This window comes from Chiloscyllium punctatum, chromosome 1, assembly GCF_047496795.1.
Source record: "Chiloscyllium punctatum isolate Juve2018m chromosome 1, sChiPun1.3, whole genome shotgun sequence".
NCBI classification, from domain to species: domain Eukaryota; kingdom Metazoa; phylum Chordata; class Chondrichthyes; order Orectolobiformes; family Hemiscylliidae; genus Chiloscyllium; species Chiloscyllium punctatum.
In genome coordinates this window covers 57,360,616-57,383,484 of record NC_092739.1, presented here as the reverse complement: position 1 = coordinate 57,383,484, position 22,869 = coordinate 57,360,616, and the positions used below count along the sequence as shown (strand labels likewise).

Here is a 22,869-nt window from a genome sequence, read left to right as displayed (position 1 = left end):
ACAAGCACAACCTTCACTGGGTTGATGCACTGCCGCTGGCGTTAATGAGTTATCGCATACAGACTAATCACATGACCAATCTAACACCGCATGAGATGCTCACAGGCAGACCTATGCCAGTGCCCAGGTGAAGGGGCCATACAAAGGGCCTAGCTTAGAGCAGTTAAGCTTAGAACTTAAGCTATATATGCAGCAGCTAATTATGATACATGAGACCTATCCACCTGTAGGAAACACAAAGGGAACCAACACCTGTCAACAAGGAGGGACCTATTAAACCCAGGGATTGGGTGTATGTGTGGGTTTTTCAAAGACGCTGGAATGAGCCAAGGAGAGAGGGACCTTTCGTAGTGACTAAGACATCACTTACTGCCATCAATATGGTACCACCTTAATCATTGTACTAAAGCTCTCCCACCAGCACAAACTAACTCTGACACTGAGGTAAGTGGAGCTGAGGCTGAGGAACTTGGACATGGGCAGGGCACACAGGAGGCTAGTACCCCTCAGCAGGGTTCCACACAAGGTACAGGTGAAGTTCTTGGGGATACTGATCATTCCAGAAATGATTGTGATGGAGATGTGGAGCATTGCTCTTCTCCTGGCAGCGGGGATGGGGGAGACATGGGGGATGCCTCTGATACCCCCCTCTCTGATGCCAGGCCTGCATATTCAGAATTGGAGACAATTAACTTGGCAGACCTGGATTGGTAATGCTAGACTCAGGCTAGGAGGCAAGGATGTATTTGAAGTGCAGACCTTGCTGCCCTAACATGGGTACACGCCCGTGACAATCACTGGTATCAATGAGCAAACTATACGGCTATAATGATGGCTAGACAGGACTGTTTCTTGTGTACTAAGGTGACCCCCTTACACTATGTTGTCCCTATGCCCTATAACTTGACCACCTGTACTCAATGGCATTTGCAGCACTCTAGCCGACCTCTTAATCCGGATGATTCATCAACTTACAGGAAACTCTATTGCCTGTTTTGGTGCCTCCTACTTTAGGCCTCTACATTCTACCAGCAGGATGATGTGGTCAGGCAGCAACTCCAGTGATGGTGTCGCTATAGTACCCCATGGTCCACCAATAAGACTAATGACATGTTCCCCTTGGCTGCTTTCAGGATACAGGAAGGGTTAAGTTTTGAATACTTTAAGTGAAATGGTTCCACACCAGTCGACTATTTTAAGGGTCTTTGAGGGAATACAATTGAACTCGAAGTGGACATGACATTTGGGGCTATCACAAATTCTCAACGCATCCCACTGGCAGATACTTGGTGGCTGTGTGGTAAGAAAGGAGGGTTGCGCCTGATGCTGCCTGCTGACTGGAGTGGCAGCTGTGCCCGTGTAATGCCCCTACGCAAGGTAGCAATATTGCTACATGCACAGCTTTGCACTACGTCACAGTCAGCTTTGCGCCAAACTAAGCGACAGTATGTCCCTGATCGAACAATTCGGATTGATAGCATAGGACAACCAAGAGGCATTCCTAATGAGTTTAAGACCCGCAATGAGATTGCCGTGAGTTGGGAGGCTCTTATCCCAGTGGTAGGGGTTAGTAAGAATGCTGAATGGATTAATTACATTTATTACAACCAGCAGAAATTTATCAATTATACTGATGATGCCCTTGTGACCTTAGGAGAACAATTGGATACTATTACGAAAATTACATGGCAAAATAGACAGGCCTTAGATTGGATACTGGCAGAAAAAGGTAGGGTTTGTGTGATGTTTTGGGAACATTGCTGCACCTTTATATCTAACAACACTAGCCTGGTGGATCTTTTAAGAAAGCAATGGAAAAACTAAAGAATCTAAGACAGGAGCTAAAAGATAATGTGGGGTTTGGTTATCAGTCTTTTGATTGATTGAATAATATATTAGGGTCTTCGGGAGCATGGTTTGTCACGAATGCTCTTATTATAGGTGCAGTTTTACTTGTTGTCACCTACATCTTTTGTTGTGCTTTACCTTTTATTAAGTCTTTGTTAGTTCGCCTCACTACACGACACATTATGTTCTTTCAGCTACCCCAGGAAGTGCTTCCTCTTCTGACAGAGTCCCACCGCTCTACTACTATGATCTAACAACTGCCACTGTGCAAGGAATATGTCCACATGAGGACATCAATGATATTTCTGAAGAACGAGGGGATCATGGATTGTGAGCGATCTTGGGTCTTTTTTCCTGTTCTGGTTATTGGAGAGCAGGGTTTCGGCCCAAGGGACCGCAGGAACAAAGGAAAAACCCTTTAAGTCTCAGACTCCAAAAATTATTTGGTCCGTGTTGGGACCTATATTGTTTGCATTGGGCACCAGAAAGGGCTGAGCTTATTGTCTTCTTTCTCTAGGTGAGACCAGTAGGTCTCAAAGGGGGGAATATGGAAAATAAAGAGAATGAAAGCATGGGAAGCGTTAAAGCATGACGATCACTGGTGATCTGTTGCAAGGGCTCTGTGGAATGCTACACTCATCAAAAGGTCACTGTGGCAGGATGGGATAAGAATAGTGGAATGCTCCTACACCAATGTGCAGAGTAAGGTTGAGGCTCAAGGTCACTATGGTGGGATGAGATAACACAGTTAGTAAAGTCAGGCTCACCTGCTAAATATCATCATGGCAGGTTTGGAATAGGTTTTAATAATAAATGTTTGGGACATGACGTTAAATATTTAATTAATAGGAAGTAAAGTCAGCCTGCTTGAGACCCTTGACAATAAATATCTAATTAATAGTTAGTAGAGTCAGCCTGCTTGAGAGCATGACAGTAAAATATCTAATCATGGCATTAGAAACATTAAGTAGGGTCTGGGATGAAAGACATTGTTGCAAGCTGACACTAAATATCTAATCATGACATTAGAATAACATTAATTAGAATGTAGGAAAAACTATAGTGGCACAACTAAAGAGATAATGGGAACTAACATCACTGGTTTATTGTATAGCTGAAGTGAGGTAACTATGATAAAAAAAAGATACGAAGAGCCATGGACCTTGAGGTTGGCGGGCATTCAAGGATCTGCCTTCTGAGTGCATGGTGCTTTGTTTGCAAATAAAAGACCTTCTCCTTGAAAAACTCTCTGTGTCTCCTGGTGATTCTCTACATTTTCTCCACAACAGAAGTCAATGCAACAAATGGCATTAGCATGCTAATTGCTGTGTGAGGACCCTCACAGTGACTGTATGCAACAACAATGTAGGATTGAGCAAAACTCCTCCTATTCCGAAATACTGGACCAAAGTCGTGGACTTTTAAAATTAACTTTTGAAGGTAAAAGACTGTGCTCTAGGAAAATACCCAGAGACAGCTGCGTGAAACCATGGTTCAGCCTGAAAATCCAATTCAGACCTCAAATCTAAAAGAGCAATTAACCAGACCTAACTCTCTGCCCCAATGCAGACTGAATGGTGTCGTGGCAGATACCAGAAATTCAACTTCAATGAATATTCATGCACAAAGATACCGGTCATTCCACTGAATCAAAATACTTTCACACCTACTCTTAATTATCAGGAAGCCAATTGATCTCAAAAGGAAACAGCAGTAACACAATGACAAGCGCAGATTTGATGCCAAGATAATATTCCTGTAATTAGTATAATTGCAGGCCTTGATCTGACCTGATGTGGAGATGCTGGTGCTGGACTGGGTTGGACAAAGTTTAAAATCACACAACACCAGGTTATAGTGCAACCAGGTTATTTGGAAGTACAAGCTTTCAGAGTGCTGCTCCTTCATCAGGTAGCTAATGGAGAAGGATCACAGGAGACAGAATTTGTAGCAAAAATAATAGTGTCATTTACTGATGCAATATATTGAACAAACCTAGATTGCTGTAAAGTCTTTCATCTTTCAGAATGGGCTGCAGGTTTTGATTCATTAATATGTAAATCCCAGAACTTCCTTCAAGTCACATTCCCGATATAACTTAAGGTTTTGTAGAAAAAGGTGAGATCTCAGCTCAGAAGAGGAATCCCAAAGCCATTCTGAAACCTACCGACACTGAGCTGTTCCGTACCAGGGAAACCAGCGGTGACCGACCACGACCTGCAGATCTGAGAACCGACAAACTCCGAAAATCACTGACCTAACTGAGGCACATCCTGAAGGAAACCAAGCTCTCAAAACCCACCAGAAAGTAAGAAGAATGACGTACTCACCTGAAAAATCCAAAATACGTCCTACCGCATCAGCAGAGTCAACCCAGACTGAAGGCCTACACTGTCCAAAGTCTTCAGCAAGGCACCATATAGGGCAAGCAGGAACAGCCGCCCGTGATTCAAACTTGCAAATTCTCCCCAGGGGTGAGCATAATTCTCAAGATGCAAAAGTTTCCAACCTAGCAAGCCAGGAGGGGGAGGTAGGTGGTTCCAGTGCTGGGAACCCAAGGGTAGGAAGCCTAATAATAGTTTCTGTGATAAAAACCTGCTGTTTAATTCTAATAATGTTTAACCTGCATTCAATTTAATAGTGTATCTAATTACTGTCCTATGTAGAATTGTGTCTATATCACTGTTTTATGATATTTTCCTTTTATTTCTTGCATTACACTTACCATTTTGTAGTTAAATAAACACGCAGATTCTTTCTCCCTGAAACACCTGTCTACTGCCTTCTCCATTTCACAGTCCCTAGGTAAGTCCAGTGACAGAACCAGGGATCTGGAGGTGATTTGAACCACCTAAAAATCAGCAAATTACTGACCGTAAATCAGAAACCATGAGACCATAAGACAATGGAGCAGAAGTTAGGACATTCAGCCCATCGAGTCTGCTCCACCATTCAATCATGGATGATAAGTTTCTCATCGCCATTCTCCTGTCATCTCCTTGTAATCCTCAATCCCCTCAAGAACCTATCTGTCTCAGTCTTAAATATACTCAATGACCTGGCCTCTACAGCTTTCAGTGGCAGTGAATTCCATAGATCCACCACTCTCTGGCTGAAGACGTTTCTCCTTATCTCCATTTTAAAAGTTCTTCACTTTACTGTAAGAAACCCTTCAACATACAGGAAATATTGGTAACTAGAAAAGTTATGATCCTACCTAGCCTCCAGTTATAGAGTCATAGAGATGCACAGCACAGAAACAGACCCATCAGTCCAACTTGTCTGTGCCGACCAGATATCCCAACCCAATCTAGTCCCAATCGCCAACATCCCAACCATATCCCTCCAAACCCTTTCTATACCCATTCAGATGCCTTTTAAATGTTGCAATTGTACCAGCCTCCACCACTTCCTCTGGCAGCTCATTCCATACAAGTACCACCCTCTGTGTGAAAAGGTTGCCCCTTCGCTCTCTTTTATATCTTTCCCCTCTCACCCTAACTCTATGCCCTCTATTTCTGGACACCCCCACCCCAGGGAAAAGACTTTGTTTATTTATCCTATCCATGCCCCTCATGATTTTATAAACCTCTATAAGGTCACCCCTCAGCCTCTGACCCTCCAAGGTCACCCCTCAGCCCTCTCCCTATAGCTCAAATCCTCCAACCCTGGCAACATCATTGTAAATCTTTTCTGAACCCTTTCAAGTTTCACAACATCCTTCTGATAGGGGATGCATGCAATATTCCAAAAGTGGCCAACATCCTGTTCAGCCACACCAAACCTCCCAACTTCTATATTCAATGCTCTGATCAATAACGGAAAGCTACCACATGCCTTCTTCACTATCCTATCTACAGCACCACTCCCTAGGACCTGACCATCAAGTGTATAAGTTCTGCTAAGATTGGCTTTCCCAAAATGCAACACCTCTCATTTATCTAAATTAAACTCCATCTGCCACTCCTTAGCCCATTGGCCCATTTGATCAAGATCCCATTGTAATTCAAGGTAACCTTCTTCACTGTCCACTACAGCTCCAATTTTGGTGTCATCTGCAAACTTACTAACCATACCTCCTAGGTTCACATCCAAATCATTTATATAAATGACAAAAAGTAGAAGATCCTTGTGGCACTCCACTGGTCACACGCCTCCAGTCTGAAAAACAACCCTCCACCACCACCCTCTGTTTTCCATCTTCGAGCTTGTTCTGTATTCAAATGGTTAGTTCTTTCTGTATTCCATGAGATCTAACCTTGTTAACCAGTCTCCCATGAGAAACCTTGTCGAACTACTTACTGAAGTCCACATAGATCACGTCCACAGCTCGGCCCTCATCAATCTTCTTTGTTATTTCTTCAAAAAACTCAATCAAGTTTGTGAGACATGATTCCCCATGCACAAGACCATGTTGACTATCCCTAATGTTGACTTGCCTTTCCAAATATGCATTAATCCTATCCTCAGGATTCCTTCCAACAACATGCCCATCACTGACATCAGGGTCACTGGTCCTTACCACTCTTCTTAAACAGTAGCACCACATTAGCCAACCTCCAGTCTGCTGGCAGCTCACCTGTGATTATCAATGATACAAATATCTCAGCAAGGGGCCCAGCAATCACTTCACTAGCTTCCCACAGGGTTCTAGGGTACACCTGATCAGGTCCTGGGGATTTATCCACTTTTATGTGTTTTAAGACATCCAGCATTTCCTTCTCTGTAATATTGACTTTTCTCAAGATGTCACCATCTATCCCTCATCAAAAATTCTTTCAGCCACCATTATACTGTCCTTGACTAACAAGACCACACCTCCCCTCTTTTATCACCTTCCCTGATCTTAAAGAAACATCTAAACCCTGGAACCTGCATCATCCATTCCTGACCCCGCTCTATCCATATCTCCGAAATGGCCACAACATCGAGGCTATGTTACATCAGCTTCAACTATTCGAGTCTCAGTGTCTATTTTGATGGGTGTGCCAGCTCTGTAGGCTTTATCAACTACTGCTCATAGGAAAGGTTATTGCTACCATCCTCATTAGTGCGAGAAACTAGGATCTGCTTGGTCTACCATGGTGAGAAAATACACTTCCGGGACTGACTAGAAGGATCTCTTGTCGTTAACAAGGTATAGCTCCAACTTACATTGATATCATGAACATTCTTAAAGAGACTTTGAGGAGGACCAGAGGTTTGCTAAGTTGTTCTCCAGCAGACACCATCATAGTAGGTGGAGTTGATGGCCTTTCTCAGTAGTTACCCTTTCATACTGACATACAGCAAAGTGCACATTCCTCTCCTCTCCCAGAACCCCCATCAAGCCCATTCCTTTGACCAAATGTCTGGCCAATCTTCCTAATATCATCTTCTTTAGCTCAGTGTCCAGTTGATTTTAGGAATCTGTCTCTCTATATCATTTTGACCTGTCCATCCATGTCAAAGACATTAGTTAAATGTAAATATGTGTTTAATATTTTTGACTAATTTATCCCAAGATCAGCAGAAACCTTGGAGATGTGATGACTTTACCTCAGCTCTTTAGGGTTTCTAGAAATGAAGCAGGGAAACCAGCCAGGAACCTGGGGAGCTTACCTCACCCTTACCCTTACACCGAAGCTCCACTGTATCTTCTGCATGTAAATGGCATTTTCCTAGTTACCATCAGTTTTGAGGAAGGGCCATTCAATCTAAAACTGAAAGATTGTCTCTTCCACCTAGTGAACTCCCCTCCTTGAGGATTTCTCTTTCAGTGCTTTGACTTTTTTGAGACCTCAGATTGTATTTAATATCACTTAGTGCTCATGGTGTGATCCAAGATATACAAAGGGTGGGAAAGCGAAATCAATAACAAAAAGGCACAAAAAATAGACAGGGGGGTTGGTAGCTGGGGGAACTGCAGTCTAGGTCCTGGGCAAGGCTGGTTCATTAGCCACCCTCTTTACTATTTCAAAAGTATACTTTATCCTTTAAGAAAAGTATATAGACATACAAAGTCAGTAAAGCAGTTCAGGTCTGTACAAACATTGGAGTTTGACTCTATCCAACAAACACACCAAACGTCTCTTGTGCGTTAGTATGTTTACATTAGAGTCATAGAGATGTACAGCACTGAAAAATAGCCTTCCTCTAACTCATCAGTGCTGTCCAGATATCCTAAGTTAATCTAGTCCTATTTGTCAGCATTTCGCCCATATCCCTCCAAACCCTTCCTATTCATATACCCTTCCAGATGCCTTTTAAATGTTGCAATTGTACCAGCCACCACCACATCCTCTGGCAGCTCATTCCATACACGCACCACCCTCTGTGTGAAAATCTTTCCCCTCTCACCCTAAACCTATTCACTCTCGTTCTGGACTCCCCCCACCCCGAGGAAAAGCCCTTGTCTATTTACACTGTCCATGACCCTCACGGTTTCATCAATCTCTATAAGGTCTGTATTGTCGAGATACCGGGACTTATTTCTGCTCTGGACATTAGACCAAAGCACCAAATCGAGACTGTCGTGCTCTCTGTGTTGGCGGGTCGGGTCGAGCTGAGGAGCTGCTTCAGGCTGTCACTGAGATGTGTGTTGGTGCTTCACTCCTCCCCCACTGAGCTGGCCAGTTTACACCGGGCAGGGTTAGAAACACCTCCCGGCGCCCCCGGGACACACGCAAACAGCAGCCAACCGACAGCAGCTTGAAGCAGAGATGCTCAGTCTGGTTCAACTTTGACAGGAGAGGAAACGTTTACATTTTAAAGCCTTGTTTACGAGCTGCCGGAGTATTTCAGTGATTGGACAGCAGATCCATCAGAAATAAGAAGGATATTTTGTAAATTGAAGAGGATTTGAGAAACTTTGGTTCGAATGGATCGATGGCGCGGGCAGTTGCATTCTTCAAAACAGTAGGAGACACCCCAAGCGTTTGGAAATGGAGACGGTTCCTGATCTTCTTGTTAACCTCACAGTCGTCACAAGTCCGCTCGGTGCAGTCGACACCAAGAGGGAGACGGAGAGCTGCAGGAATGAGAGCTGTGAGCAGTTTCTCAGGCCACCCAGAGGTACTTCCAGACAACTGTTAGAGAGAGAGAGAGAGCACGGCACACCCTTCAGGCTAACCTTGTCTCCTCTGTTTCCCTTCCAGATCTGAATCAAACGGTGCGGATCTTCCTGTACTGTCTGTTTTTTCTCCTGAGTGTGCTTGGCAATGTCCTGATCATCACTGTCTTACTGAGGAACAAGAGGCTGAGGACTGTTACCAACTCGTTCCTGCTCTCGCTGGCCACCAGTGACCTGATGTTGTGCCTCTTCTGCATGCCCTTCACCCTCATCCCAAACCTGCTCAAGGATTTCATTTTCGGAAGCGCTGTTTGCAAAGCTGTCAGTTACTTTATGGGTAAAGCATAGTCCTCGCTGATGTAAGACTGATGTACACTGAGGCGCGGGCTAAGGAGCCGGCCAGAGAGAACGCTCATTCTGCAATTTCCTTCCATTTCACGGGGAATGGTGTAGATTGGTAGGACTTTAGAAATAATGCTTGTAGCGAAGTTGAATGCTGAGTAATCCCTATGGAACTCACTAAAAGTGGATGGGAGGTAGTTAGTGGTAGTGAGCTAAAGTGGGACTTTAGAGTCATGAGGTTGACACGCCACCGCCTTTTAATATATTTCTCCCCACTTTAATATACCGATACCGTCTCTCTGTACACATCTGGGAAAGTTAGTGGAAGGTCAGGAATTACAACCGAAGGTGCATCAACGGGAAGACAGTTTAATTATTAGCATCCACGTTTGGTATTGCTAGGCAGTTACGGCTTAAACTATGTTCAATACAACCTTTATTTAACAATGTTTTTACAGTCATTGTCTCATGGCTAGAGTCACCAGCCCATCGCAAATTGAGAAACAAGGTGGAGGTAAGTTGCTGTAGTGAGCAGCTGCAGTCCGTGTTTGGTCTGTGCAATATACACATCACTGTGAGCAGCTTCGGGAGGGGTTTCAGGGGTTTAACCCAGTGACAGCGAACGAACAGCAATGCATTTCCAAGTCAGAATGGTGTGCAACTTGGAGGGGAACCTGCAGGTGGTGACGCTGCCATGCACCTGCTGCTCTCTTGTCCTTCTGGGTAGAAGAGGTGAGTTGGAAGGTGCAGTTGCAGGGAGCTATCCTGAGTATAGCGAACATATGGTACACACTGTGCATGCGTGAGCAACAGCTGAGGGGTGGGCTACCAATCAAGCAGACTTCCTTGGCTGAAGTGGTGTTGAGGTGCTTTGACGCTGAAACTGCACTCAGCCAAACAAGTGATCATAAGGTACGGAAACAGAAGGAGGCCTTTCTGCCCATCGAGTCTGACCTGTCAGACTCCCCACATGGGGAAACAACCTTTGCACATCTACCTTCTCAATTCAACTAATTACTTTGTATGTTTCGATAAGGTCACTGTTCATTTTTCTGAACTCTGATCAGTACAAACCCAATTTACTTGCTCCTTTTAAATGTTCCCTTTGAAATCTTTGTCACTGAACCTGAATGCTAACTTCTTATGATTCATGCACTGAAACTACCAAATCCCTCAGTGCTGCAGCTTCCTCTATTCTTTCTGCCAAAGTGCAAAACTGCATATCATCCACATTACATTCCATCTGGCAACTCTTTGAACACTGACTGAATCTGTCTGTATCTCTCTATAGACTCTCTGTGTCATCCTCACTAATTCCCTTCCCACCTATTTTTGAGTCATCCGCAAACTTAGATATTTTACATTCACTTACCTCATACAAGTCATTCATATACATTGTAATAAATGTGGCCCTAGCACTACCTGTGGCACTCCACTAGTTATGTTAGCTACAGGTGGGTTATCCTGTAAATACCCCCCTTATCCTAGCTCTTTATCTTCAATTAGTTAACCAATTGGGCAAAACACATCCAGAAACCCAAGCCACTCTCCCTCACATCAAAGACATCTTGGAAATGACTTCCAGACTGCTCAGACCCCTTGGCATCATGGTAGCCCACAAACCCACCAACACACTAAAACAGCAGCTAATTAACTTGACAGACAACAAGCAAAACACCTTGCAAGAACTGTGACAAACAGTACATTGGACAAACAGGCAGAAAACTAGCCACCAGGATACATGAACATCAACTAACCACAAAAAGACATGACCCACTCTCACTAGTATCCTTTCATATGGATAAGGAAGGACACCACTTTGACTGGGACAATATATCCATCCTAGGACAAGCCAAACAGAGACATGCATGAGAATTCCGAGAAGCACGGCATTCCAACCAGAATTCTATCAACAAACACGTTAACTTGGATCCCATTTACCACCCCCTGAGAAAAAGAATAGGAAATGACGTCACCATAGGAAATGCCATCACCACAGGAAATTACATCACCAACCCAAGGAAACCCAAACATATAAATAGAAAGCGGGCAACACCACCAGTGCTTCATCCAGTGGCTCACTGAAAATGTTACCTATTATGGCGATAAAATGTCTGAAAACGAACCTTCCAGCTCAGCGAGCAATCCTACATCTAGAACCTCAACCTGAGCTACAAATCTTCTCAAAACTCGCTAGTTAACCAATTGTCTATCAATGCTAAGATGCTAACCCAACACAATGGAATACCTTATGAAATACCTTAATAAGTGGTGCCTTAACAAGAGTCCAATATATTCCTAAAATCCGTGTATACTACATCCACTGTGTCTCCTTTATCTATACTGTTTGTTTCATTCTCAAAGCATTTTAATAAATTCACCAGGCATGATTTCCCCTTCATGAAGCCATCTATTTGATCATATTATGTATTTCTAAATGTTCTGCTATTACATCCTTTCTAATAGACTCCAACCTTTTCACAATAAGGTGCAAAGTATTTATTCAAATCCTCTGCTATTTTCTAACTCTCTGTTATCATTTCCCCAGCCTTGCTGTCTAAGAGGCTTATGTTACATTTGGCCTCCCTCTTCCTTTTTATATATTTAAAGAAGCTCTCACTGTCCATCCTGATATTACTTGATGAGGTGACATGGTGACTTAGTGGTTAGCACTGCTGCTTCACAGCACCAGAGACCAAGGTTCGATTCCTGCCTCAGGTGACTGTCTGTGTGGAGTTTGCACATTCTCCTTGTGTCTGTGTGGGTTTCCTCCCACAGTCCAAAGATGTGCTGACTAGGCAATTGGGTCATGCTAAATTGCCCATAGTGTTCAGGGATGTGTAGCTAAGGTGTATTAATCAGGGATAAATGTAGAGAAATAAGGTAGATAATGGGTCTGGGTGGACTACTCTTCGGAGGGTCGGTGTGGACTTGTTGGGCCAGAGGGTCTGTTTCTACATTGCAGAGATTCTATGATGATTCTATGAACTCCTGCAGCGGTGTCCTGGAACTGAGATGATCTTCAACAACCACACCCATCCCTTTGAGTTAGGTTAGACTTCAATCAATGGAGAATTCCCTACCCAAACACATTGACTCCAATTTTGTAGGATTCCTTGATGCCGTACTCAGTCAAACTCTGCCTTGTTTGGACCAATCACTCTCACCTCATCTCTGGAGTTCAGTTCTTTTGCCAATATTTAAATCAAGGTTGCAATGAGCTATGTCACCCCGGTAAAACCAAAACTGAGCATTATTGAGCAGTTTGTTGCTGTATAACTGTCACTTGCTAGCAGTTTTGATGACACTTTACATCATTTTAATGATTAAGAATAGACTGATGGGGTAATGATTAGTCGATTTAGATTTGTCATTTTTTTGAGGACTTGGACAATTTTCCATATTGTTGCATATGTGTCCATGTTGCAGTTGAACTGGAACTACTTGGCTAGAACACAGCTAGTTTTGGAGCTCCAATTTTCTGTATGTTACCAAGGGCCATAGCCTTTTCAGTAGCCAGTATCTTTCATGATTTCTTACCATTGTATGGTGTGAATCAAATTGTCTGAAGATTGTCATTTATGATGATAGGGACCTTAGGAGGAGGCTAGGTAGATCATCCATTTGGCATCTCTAACTAATGATGGTCATAAGTGGCTCAGACTTGTCTTTTGCACAGATTGTGGAGTTTCTTTCTGCTTCTCTTTCACCTTGTAGTTGTTTAATTGTTCACCAACATTCGTGCCTGGAAGTTACAGGACTGCAGTAGTTGCTTTCAATTAATTCCTGCCGGAGGAAGTGTGGAGGTTGGTACAATTACAACATTTAAAAGGCATCTGGATGGGTATATGAATAGGAAGAGTTTGGTGGGATATGATCCAGGTGCTGGCAAACAGGTCTAGATAAGGTTGGGATGTCTGGTCAGCATGGACGAGTTGGACCAAAGGGTGTGTTTCCGTGCTGTCCATCTCTATGACTCTAATCCAGTTTTCTGGTTCAAAACCTGCAGCATTACCACCTAATTGAATGCCTCTTTTGGTTTGAATGTCATATCTCGTATTTGCATATTCACTCATCTCAGATTAATTATCCAGTTATTTGCAGAAATAGCTTTCCATAGGTAGATAAAGATTACAATCCGCTGACCTGCTGTTACCATCAATTTAACTGTATCAATACTTTTCTGAAATATCATGGATAAACATGCATGACAGAAAGTGCTGTCTGTAAAATTCTGATTGATACAAACTAGTTTATTGTAGCTTCTTTTTAATCCGATTCATGATATTGTCCCAGTCCTAACAATACCTTTGGTGAATATCTGTGCTAATCATAAAAATAGCCTCACAATCACTTCATTCATATCTGGCTTTACCTGTTTGATTTCAATGATTCCCAGTTTCATGCTCTGATCTTCCTGATTAGCCAGAAATTGCTAACGCCTAAACATGAATTCCAGTTCATCGTAAAAGGCATTAAAGTGGAACATTTTACTTAAATTAATGCTGAGGTTTTTAGGTAGAGATGGATGTCAGGGTTTGAGTGGAGGACCATTATCTTTATCTAAAAAGTATAATGTTTTGGATTTTAAACTGAAGGGGAAGAGATCTCTGGTGGGCAAAATTTTTGATTGAATTATCCTTGTGTCTACTCTTACCTAATCGTGACATGTTTGAAGATCCCCAAATATGGTAACAGTCCCCCTTCAGAATACTTTCAATTCTTTATTGTGAGATGTAATTTTCATGCATCTTTGACATGTCAATTTTTTTTCCAAAAAATATTAAGGTTAGAAAATAGATTTCAGAATGCTTGGGATAGTTTTCAAGGTAGCATAATAATGGAGCTAAAAACTGTGGCCTCACAAGAAGATGGGTGAATACTATTTTTATGTGTTATGGAGAATCAATTAGATTGCCTCAATGCTTCCTCATCTGCACTTATATCTGTGATCTGTTAATTTTGTACTATACTTAGAAACAATAGGTAACTACAGCACTATTGCAAAGCATTTTGTTCAGGAACCGGTAGTTGAGCTGCTGAGGAGTCTACTTAGCCCCTAGACTCAAATAGTAGCTTTAAAAGTACAATATACATGTGATGCTACTTACTTAATTGTGAGTATGGTTTTGTATGAGACAGAGCTGAAAATGTGTTGGTGGAAAAGCACAGCAGGTCAGGCAGCATCCAAGGAGCAGGAGAATCGACTTTTCGGGCATGAGCACTTCTTCAGGAAATCATGTATGAGACAGATTATTATCAATAGAAATCACATTAGTAAGTGACATAAAACTAAGAACGTGAGTAAAATGCAGAGGAGGTACACCGATCAGCTCATCAATCCCACATTATTCAGATGCTGTGAAATGAACAGTAATAAAGCTCTGAAGTACAAAAGTCCTTTCCTGACAATGATCCAAATCATTAATAAGATACATATTATTAACACTGAAATTAAGAGTTTAACATGAAAAAGTTGCTAAAATATGCTTTCAAATTTTTTGCAAAATGGACTACAAGTAATATTTTCCACAGATGAACATTAATAGTGGTGCCAAAGGATGAAGAATTGCAAATTTTAAACTTTTGTTCAGAAAGCAAATGTAATGATAAATCTAGAAAATATTGTCAAGCAATGCAAGAAGTCAGAAATAGAGATGCCAGATATTTTAGAGGGTGTAAATTGAAAGGATATTACGAGGAGGACAGAATGTTTGGAAAATGATGAGTTTTATTCAAATCAAAATGTTTCTTAATGGGGAATCTATGTAGGGGCAGTAAATACATAGGTGATAAATGAATGGGACTTGATGTGAGCTGGTATGTGGGTAGCTGTATTTTGAGTGACTTGAAGCTTAAAGAGGGTAGAAAGCTAGAATCCAGGAGGGTGTTGATTGGAATAATTGAGTTCATGTGTAATTCAGGCCTAAATGAGGGTTTCAGCAGTACTTGAACACAGGTTGGCAAGGACTCAGAAAGAGCTGGCGCTTCATTGGAAATAGCTGATCTTAGTGATGGCATATGAATCCATAAACAAAAATGTATTTTTTGTGGGGTTTCTTCGGGATTGAAGATAACTGTTAAAGTGAAAATGACATCTGTATGTGAATTGCTGCATGTTCAACCTTGAAAAGTGTTCTCTAAGTTCGGTCATATTGCGATACAGGTTTGGAGAAGGAACGTCAAAATAGTACAGACTGTAGATCATGGTACTGGAAACGAAATCTTTTTGTTTCTATTTTTAACATGTTGTGCTTGTTTTTTTTAGGTATCTCTGTTAGCGTTTCCACCTTCAGTTTGGTAGCCATTTCTTTGGAGAGGTACAGCGCTATCTGTAAACCGCTAAAATCCAGAGTCTGGCAAACGAAGTCTCATGCCTTCAAGGTGATCGCCGCCACTTGGCTGCTCTCCATTATTATCATGTTGCCGTATCCCATCTACAACACTCTGGTACCGTTCACGAGAGTCAACAACAGCACAGGCAACATGTGCCGCCTCCTCTGGCCGAATGACATGACACAGCAGTCCTGGTAATACCAGCCTCATGGACATGTCCGTTTGGAAGTGGATCATTTCAAAGCGCTGTGCCAGGGTGCAGGCTGTCTGACTTTGTCTCATTATTGTTCCCACTTCAGGTACATTTTCCTGTTACTGATTCTGTTCCTGGTCCCTGGAATAGTGATGACAGTGGCTTACGGACTGATCTCCCGCGAGTTATACAGTGGGATTCGGTTCGAAATGAATCGGAGGAAGAGGAGCCAAGGTAAATGAGCAAGTGGGACCTGGAAGATACTGCAATCCTCAGTGCTGGTTTTCATTCAAATGTTCCACTCGGTTATCGGAGTAGGCGCTCGGTGCTGGTTAGACGGTCCCTGGTGCATGATTTATTTTTAATATTGAATTTATACTACTGACCTTAAATTGTTCTGTTATACTAATAAGAACTGTGTTCCCTTTTGTTTTTTATTTTGCCTTTGGTTGCTTATTCCCGGTACTGTACAAGAAATGATTTTTAAAACATATTATTTCATTGCTGCCAAATAGGTGAAAACCCGGGACCACAAACTTTCGGTGGGGAGAAAAATAATCTTTTTGGGTTCAGTGCAGGTTCTGGTGTTAGTGAGTCATAATGTTAACGAAGTAAAGAAACAGAACTAGTGTATGAACACATTCCTGATGAAGGGCTTTTGCTGGAAACGTCGATTCTGCTGCTCCTCGGATGCTGCCTGACCGGCTGTGCTTTTCCAGCACCACACATGAACCAACTCACTCGTATTTAGTTCAGTCAATACCTTTTTCAATGCGATTCAACGGGTAATTAACGTGACCACTAAGAACGTGAGAAATCTGTAATCTGGGGCTGATTTGCACTTTTGTTTCATTCCTTCACGGATATGGGTGGGTTTGTGACAGGAGCAGAGTAGACGGGTTAAAACCAACTTTAGAATCAAAGGACAAAACAGGTGGGTGACTACATTTGCAGAAACGGATCCAGATTCTGAGAAAGAAGGTCAGGGGTGGGGGTGAGGAGGGGGGGGGGGCAATCCGAAAACAGGGTAAGAGGCAGAGGATTTGAGTAACGAGAGACAGGCGAGGAAGGTGCGGCCAGAGTATGAACGGGTCCCTGCCATGTCAGGGGATTGAAAGTAAAACACAGTGGCAGGTACAGCACAGGGAAAACGCTGGAACCTGACAGCGAGGCTGAGGGTCGGGGAAAAGATACTTACCCAGGATCGCTCGGAATCGGTCACAGACCGAGTACAGGCCCTGCAGGAAACAAAGCATTATCCAAGGCTAGGGGCTAAACCTTTGTCCCCGGGCAGCAGGGGATGTTGGAATTGACCGTGATGGGGCCCAAAAGTTGTCTGGCTCCCTAGCCACCAGGACCAAGAGGTTCATGTGTCCCCCTGTGACCGTGTGGTCCATCCCAGGAGCTGCTGGTCCTAGAGCGTTAAGAAGTGATTCGGTTATTTCTCACAAAAACTTTCAGGCACAGGGACTGCTGGCCAGCGGATTGAAACTGGGGCGTGCAGGGAACGCCTCTGTTCACTTTGATTGTAACAGAGCAGATTGGTGGGTGGTAGGGAGGGGGGGGGGAGGGAGGTTAATAATTGTGATAGGTATGGGGTAAAGAAACTGGTCTCGCTAGATGGGAAATTGTGTAACATACAATTCTAAAGGGGGGGGGGGGTAGAGTTAAGGTACCTGACTGTATATCCACACAGATCATTCAAGGTAGCAGGACAGGTGGAGAGAGCAGTAAATAAAGCACCCAGCATCCTCAGCTTTATTAATAGGGGCATAGAGAACAACAGCAAGGAAGTGATGTTGAACTTGTGCAAGACACTTCAGTATTGTATACACCTGCGGCTGCCAGATTGTAGCAAACATGTGAACAAGTTAGAGACAGTGCTATGCAGATGACGAATTCAGTTTATGCAAAAGATTAGATGGCTCAGTGGTTAGCACTGCTGCCTCACAGGGCTGGGGACCCCAGTTCGATTCCACCCTTGGGTAACTGTGTGCAGTTTGCATGTTCTCCCCGTGTCTGCATGGGTTTCTGCTGGGTGTTCTGCTTTCCTCCCACAGTCCAAAGATGAGTAGATTGGCTATGCTAAATTGCCCGGGATGTGGCAGGCTAGGTGGACTAGCCATGGGAAGCATGGGGTCACAGAGGTTGGAGGGGGGAATGTTTTTGGGTCTTGATGGAGTGGTCTTTGGAAGGTCAGTGCAGAATTGATGGACTGAATGGCTTCTTTCTGCATCGGGTCTCTGTAACCGCTACAATGGGAGGAGTACCGTTCAGAAGTGACCCTAGAAATCCCTTGGGATGCTGGGTCTTCTTTTGGCTGTTTTCTGGCTGAATCTAGAAATGGGACTCTATTGTGGACTCTGTTCTAGGATCAATCTAGACCACATAAAAGTCATTACTTTATTTCAATGTGGATTCCAAGCCGAGAAGTTTTTTTTTTAAATAGCTACTCCCAAACCCTCCCTGAGATGGAGACTGACTTCTAACTGCGGTTATGGCGCTGAGTAACCACTCATAGGCCCCATGAGCAAATGGACTCCAGATACATTCACATTGAGAACTGTGCTTGCCAGCTCAATGGTATTGAAGTGTCCTGGAAAACTCAGCAGGGACACTATTGTATCAGGACCACCATCCACAGATGTTTCTGTGTTGGAAAATCTTGGGTTCCACCAAGACTCCTTCTTTCTCTTTCGGTCGCTTCAGGAAACCTTAGGTCACTTTGTTCAAGGACACTTGAACTAATAGGGTGACCTTGCTAAAATGGTACAAGGGATCAGTTTTTACTGGAATTGGAGACTTTACTGGAAAAGTTGAGAAGGTTGGGCATGTTTTCAATGGAGTGTAGATGAATGAGAGGACACCTTATTGAAACTCGGAGAGGACTTGTCATGGTCGATGTGGAAAGGTTATTTCCCCTTTGGGAGAGGCCAGGACTAGAGGGCATTATCTCGGAGTAAAGGGTTTCTCAGTTAGGACACAGATGAGAAGGAATTGCTTCTCTCAGAGGGTAGTGAATTTGTGGAAATCTTTACCACAGAATGCTATCCAGGTTGGGTCCTTAAGTATTCAAGGCTGAGATAGATAGAGTTTTGAAATCAGTCAGAGAATCGAGGGTTATGGGGAAAAGGCAGGAAAGTGGAGTTGAGGATTATCAGACCAGCCATGAATGGCATAGCAGACTCAATGGGCAGAATGCCCTATTTCTGTTCACACATATTATGGTCTGACCATCATTTCTGATCTCATTTGTATTTATGTTTGGGCAACTTGGTTTTTTAATTTGTCCATAGGATGTTGGCATAGCTGGTTGAGCTGGTATTTGTTTATGGTCCTTATCTGCCCTGCTGGTGAGCTACATCTTTGAACTATTGCAGTCTCTGGCCTGTAGGGACATGTCCATTGCTGTTAGGGATGGAGTTGCAGGATTTGACACAGTGATATTGCAGCAACATAAAAAATAAAGGCCTTCTATTGGCTTCATGGTGTGAAAAGGAATAAATGTTTTAAAAAGTGGTTAAAAAAGTCCAGTCAGTCTTTAATAGTCCCTGACCAAATATTGTCTGGCGGTCTTGTTCATTTCTAATGTTCAAAAGCAGATTTTAAAAATTGCAAGACAAATACTGAAGCAGTTGTTAAGAATGAATGTGGTGCTGGAAAACCACAACAGGTCAGGCAGCATCCGAGGAGCAGGAAAACCGACGTTTCGGGCCAGAGCCCTTCATCAGGAATGAGGATGAGAACCTTGGGGGTGGAGGAATAAACGGGAGGGGGGGGGTGGGGGGTATGGGACTGAGGAGAAGGTAGCTGAGAGTGCAATTGGATGATCGGAGAGATTGGTGCAAGATGTACCTCAATCCCAGCTAAAACAGCCCAGTAAAGTGACTGGATGAGCTCATCAGAATGAGGAAGAGTTATTAAATTAATAGTAACTAACAAAACCGTGATACTCGATGTGACCCTGTTTCTGTCAGCACTGCCCACTCTCAATCCTGGCACATTACATTCAAGAACATCTGACCCCCCTTTTTTTCTGATATCAGGTCAGATCTGGTAGAATGTGTTCAGAAGTTCTGTTTTCCCGAAAAGCTGAGGGCCACAGATCAGGGAAGGAGCAGGGACTAGAGGTTGCAGGTTACAGGTAACACCACAGGGGCGGCTGCTTGAGAGAGTGGGGAGGTGGAGACTCCTAAAGGCTGCATCCTAATTGCTCCCATTGCTTCCGTCTGGTTGTTCTGTTCTCAGTGAGAAGCCTCAGCGACAGTAGATATGAAGATGGAGATGGATGTTACATACAGAGCATCAAACAGAAAAGGACCATTGAGATGCAGCGACTATCAAGCAGCGACTGTTTAAAAGCCGTCAGGCCAAGGAGCAACAGCTCATCCGCCAATTTACTGGCGAAGAAGCGAGTCATTCGGATGTTGATTGTGATCGTGATCATGTTTTTTATTTGTTGGACGCCTATTTTCTGTGTCAACGCTTGGCGCGCGTTTGATAAGATCTCGGCGGACAGGTTGCTGTCCGGGGCCCCGATTTCATTCATCCACTTACTCTCCTACACCTCGGCCTGTGTCAATCCCATTATCTACTGCTTCATGAACAAACGCTTCCGCCTGGCTGCTCTGGCCACTTGCTGCTGCTGCTTCCGGGCCAACCTACCGCCTGCAAACAGAGAGACTGAGGAGGACAGGCACACAACCACTGGCTCAGTCTCCAGGTGGACCTACACCAGTGTCAGTGTGTCCTGAGCGGGACACTCCCCACAGCCAGCAGCCTGCCTGCCCCTTATCAGTCTGAAACTGGGAAGCGACTTCTGGCCGTGTCAGAGACACTTGGTGTTATCCCACCCATTCATTCGTTTGGAGGATCATTCAGCAAACAACAAAAGACGCGCAGAGATCGTTTAACGGGTGACAAAACGATAGGACTATAAGGCGCTGAGAGAGAGAGAGAGAAATCATCTGGCAGATCCACGGTCCTGGCTGCTTCACTAATTTGCTCATTACTCAAACAACTGTGAGCCAGACTGAACCTGAGAATTAATGAGAGAAAGTGAGCACTGCTGGGGATCAGAGGCAAGAGTGTGACGCTGGAAAAGCTCAGCAGCTCGGGCAGGAATTCCTGATGAAGGGCTTGTGCCCGAAATGTCGATTCTCCTGCTCCTCGGATGCTGCCTGACCTGCTGCGCTTTTCCAGCGCCACACTCACGCCCCTGAAAAATTAACATGCAGTTTATTTCATGGTGCTCCTTAGCGCCGCCTCTCACCCCGCTGGAGGCTATGGGTTTTAATAGAAACGTTTTAATGGAATCAGTGCCCGGCTTTGAATTCGTGCCTGCAGCTGGTGTACCGTATAACGAAACCAACTTCCCACCCTCTTCTCCCAATCAAAAGCTGCCGCCGGGCTTTTGGAAATAGCTCTACAGTTTATAGAGTATGTCCTTGACAGGGCTGATAGCTTTGATTTCTGTATAAATGAAACATTCGCAACTTGGTGAGATCGCTGCAGCTGTTTAATTGAAATAAAGTTCAAGAAATGGTGTGACATGTTTTTTCCCCCCTGCCATAAGTTAGAAATTCAATTCAAAAGATAGAGGAGCTTATTTTTCCCACTGCCTTTCTTCCATTACTACACCACCACCACTCTCTGTTCAGATACTGTTGACTCCAGCAACCTATAGCTCTCACAGATCAGCAATTGCAGATACACCAACTGCGTTTAGGTGGACACCCATAGTCCAATTTCGTCCATAGCTGACAGCCGCACGTGCAAATGGAACAAAGTGTTGGTCTAATGCCTACCTCATACAGCAGGAAGTCCATGGTACTAACTTCACCACAGCACATGGGTCAAACCTAGGACCTTCCTAATCTTTGTAACTCACCCACAACAGTTATGACCATGACTGTGTGACAAGAAAATCATGGATATGATAGCCTAAAACAGAGTTATAACTAAAAAATACAGGCTTTAGCAAAATTCATATTTTTGAAAGAGTATAAAGTTAGCTTGTTACAAGTAAAACTATTTTATGAAAACAGACCTGAAAATACTTATGAATCTTTATAAAATTGTAAAACATTAAATTCATCAGCTTTGCAGAATGTAAATGCAAATGACTACAAGTATTAAATGTTTGTTTATGTAAGAAATATTACAGACAGGTATTTTCAAGTTCTCCTGTCTAATAATCAGCATAATGTACAAAAGTTTACATGAAGTTGTTAAGGTAAACTCTGGTGATTATATCAAATTTCCACATTGAGCTTTAGACAATCCAACTTGAACAGAATTTTCAAAAAGAAAAGTTTACAAAGTAGAAGTGTAGGAAATGTCTCCAGGATACACAAAGCATCAACTACACAGCCACCTCAAATGGCAAAGGCAGTTATGTGGAGGGTAGCCACCAGTCCTGTCTGAAAGCACCAGATTTACTTCCAAATAATTAACGTACAATCAAACAAACGAAAACTAAAATTTCTGGAGAAGCTCAGCGGACCTGGTGGTATTTGTGACAACCTATGCTCTTTTTCCATAGAGGCTACCAGACCTGCAAAGTTTGTTTTTTTCTTCAGATTTCCAGCATCAGCAGTTTTGTTTTATAGATAATTAAACCAAAGATTTTTTTTTAAAAAAATCTCTTTTTTAAAAAAACATGGATTAAATGATGGCTGTTTAGAAAACTTTGAAATGGAAGAGGAATTGCTGTGGTTTCTTAGCTTTATGCTATCAACATGCATATCTCTGGAACACATATCTCAGCCAGATCTCTGGAACAGATTTGACAATTATCGAGTCACTCTTGCACATTTCTAAATAACTGAACTATTTTAAAACAAACAATTGCAATATCTCTACCTATATACTACATTACTCATGTTTTCTTAGTTGCTAATACTTCCTCTTTGTTTAAATAAAGCTCTAAAAATAGGTTTGCTTCTGAGCATCTCAGTGCTCAGCAACTTTATCAACATTAATGCTTCACAAGTGTATGCCATTTAATAGATTAATAAAGAATACTGAAACCTGTTGCTAAACAAGTAAATGACTGTCACCAAATGTATAGCAGTCACATTTTAATTATCATTCTCTA

At 43.0% G+C, this 22,869-nt stretch overlaps 1 protein-coding gene across 1 annotated transcript; it reads left to right on the top strand.

Annotated features, from left to right (window-relative positions):
- Positions 1-8,505: 8,505 nt before the first annotated feature.
- Positions 8,506-21,279, top strand: cckar (cholecystokinin A receptor). Its single transcript, XM_072579515.1, has 5 exons — positions 8,506-8,901; positions 8,985-9,236; positions 15,510-15,771; positions 15,877-16,004; positions 20,019-21,279. Exons 1-5 carry the CDS (start codon positions 8,772-8,774, stop codon positions 20,522-20,524), a joined length of 1,278 nt encoding a protein of 425 aa, XP_072435616.1. The 5' UTR covers positions 8,506-8,771; the 3' UTR covers positions 20,525-21,279.
- Positions 21,280-22,869: the final 1,590 nt, after the last annotated feature.

What these genes read in the sequence shown, in the direction of transcription:
- cckar (XM_072579515.1), top strand. Translation starts at nt 8,772, where the DNA reads ATGGAGACGGTTCCTGATCTTCTTGTTAACCTCACAGTCGTCACAAGT. An exon ending in GACATGACACAGCAGTCCTG is followed by an intron (nt 15,772 to 15,876) that starts GTAATACCAGCC and finishes TTCCCACTTCAG; the next exon opens with GTACATTTTCCTGTTACTGA. An exon ending in TCGGAGGAAGAGGAGCCAAG is followed by an intron (nt 16,005 to 20,018) that starts GTAAATGAGCAA and finishes TTCTGTTCTCAG; the next exon opens with TGAGAAGCCTCAGCGACAGT.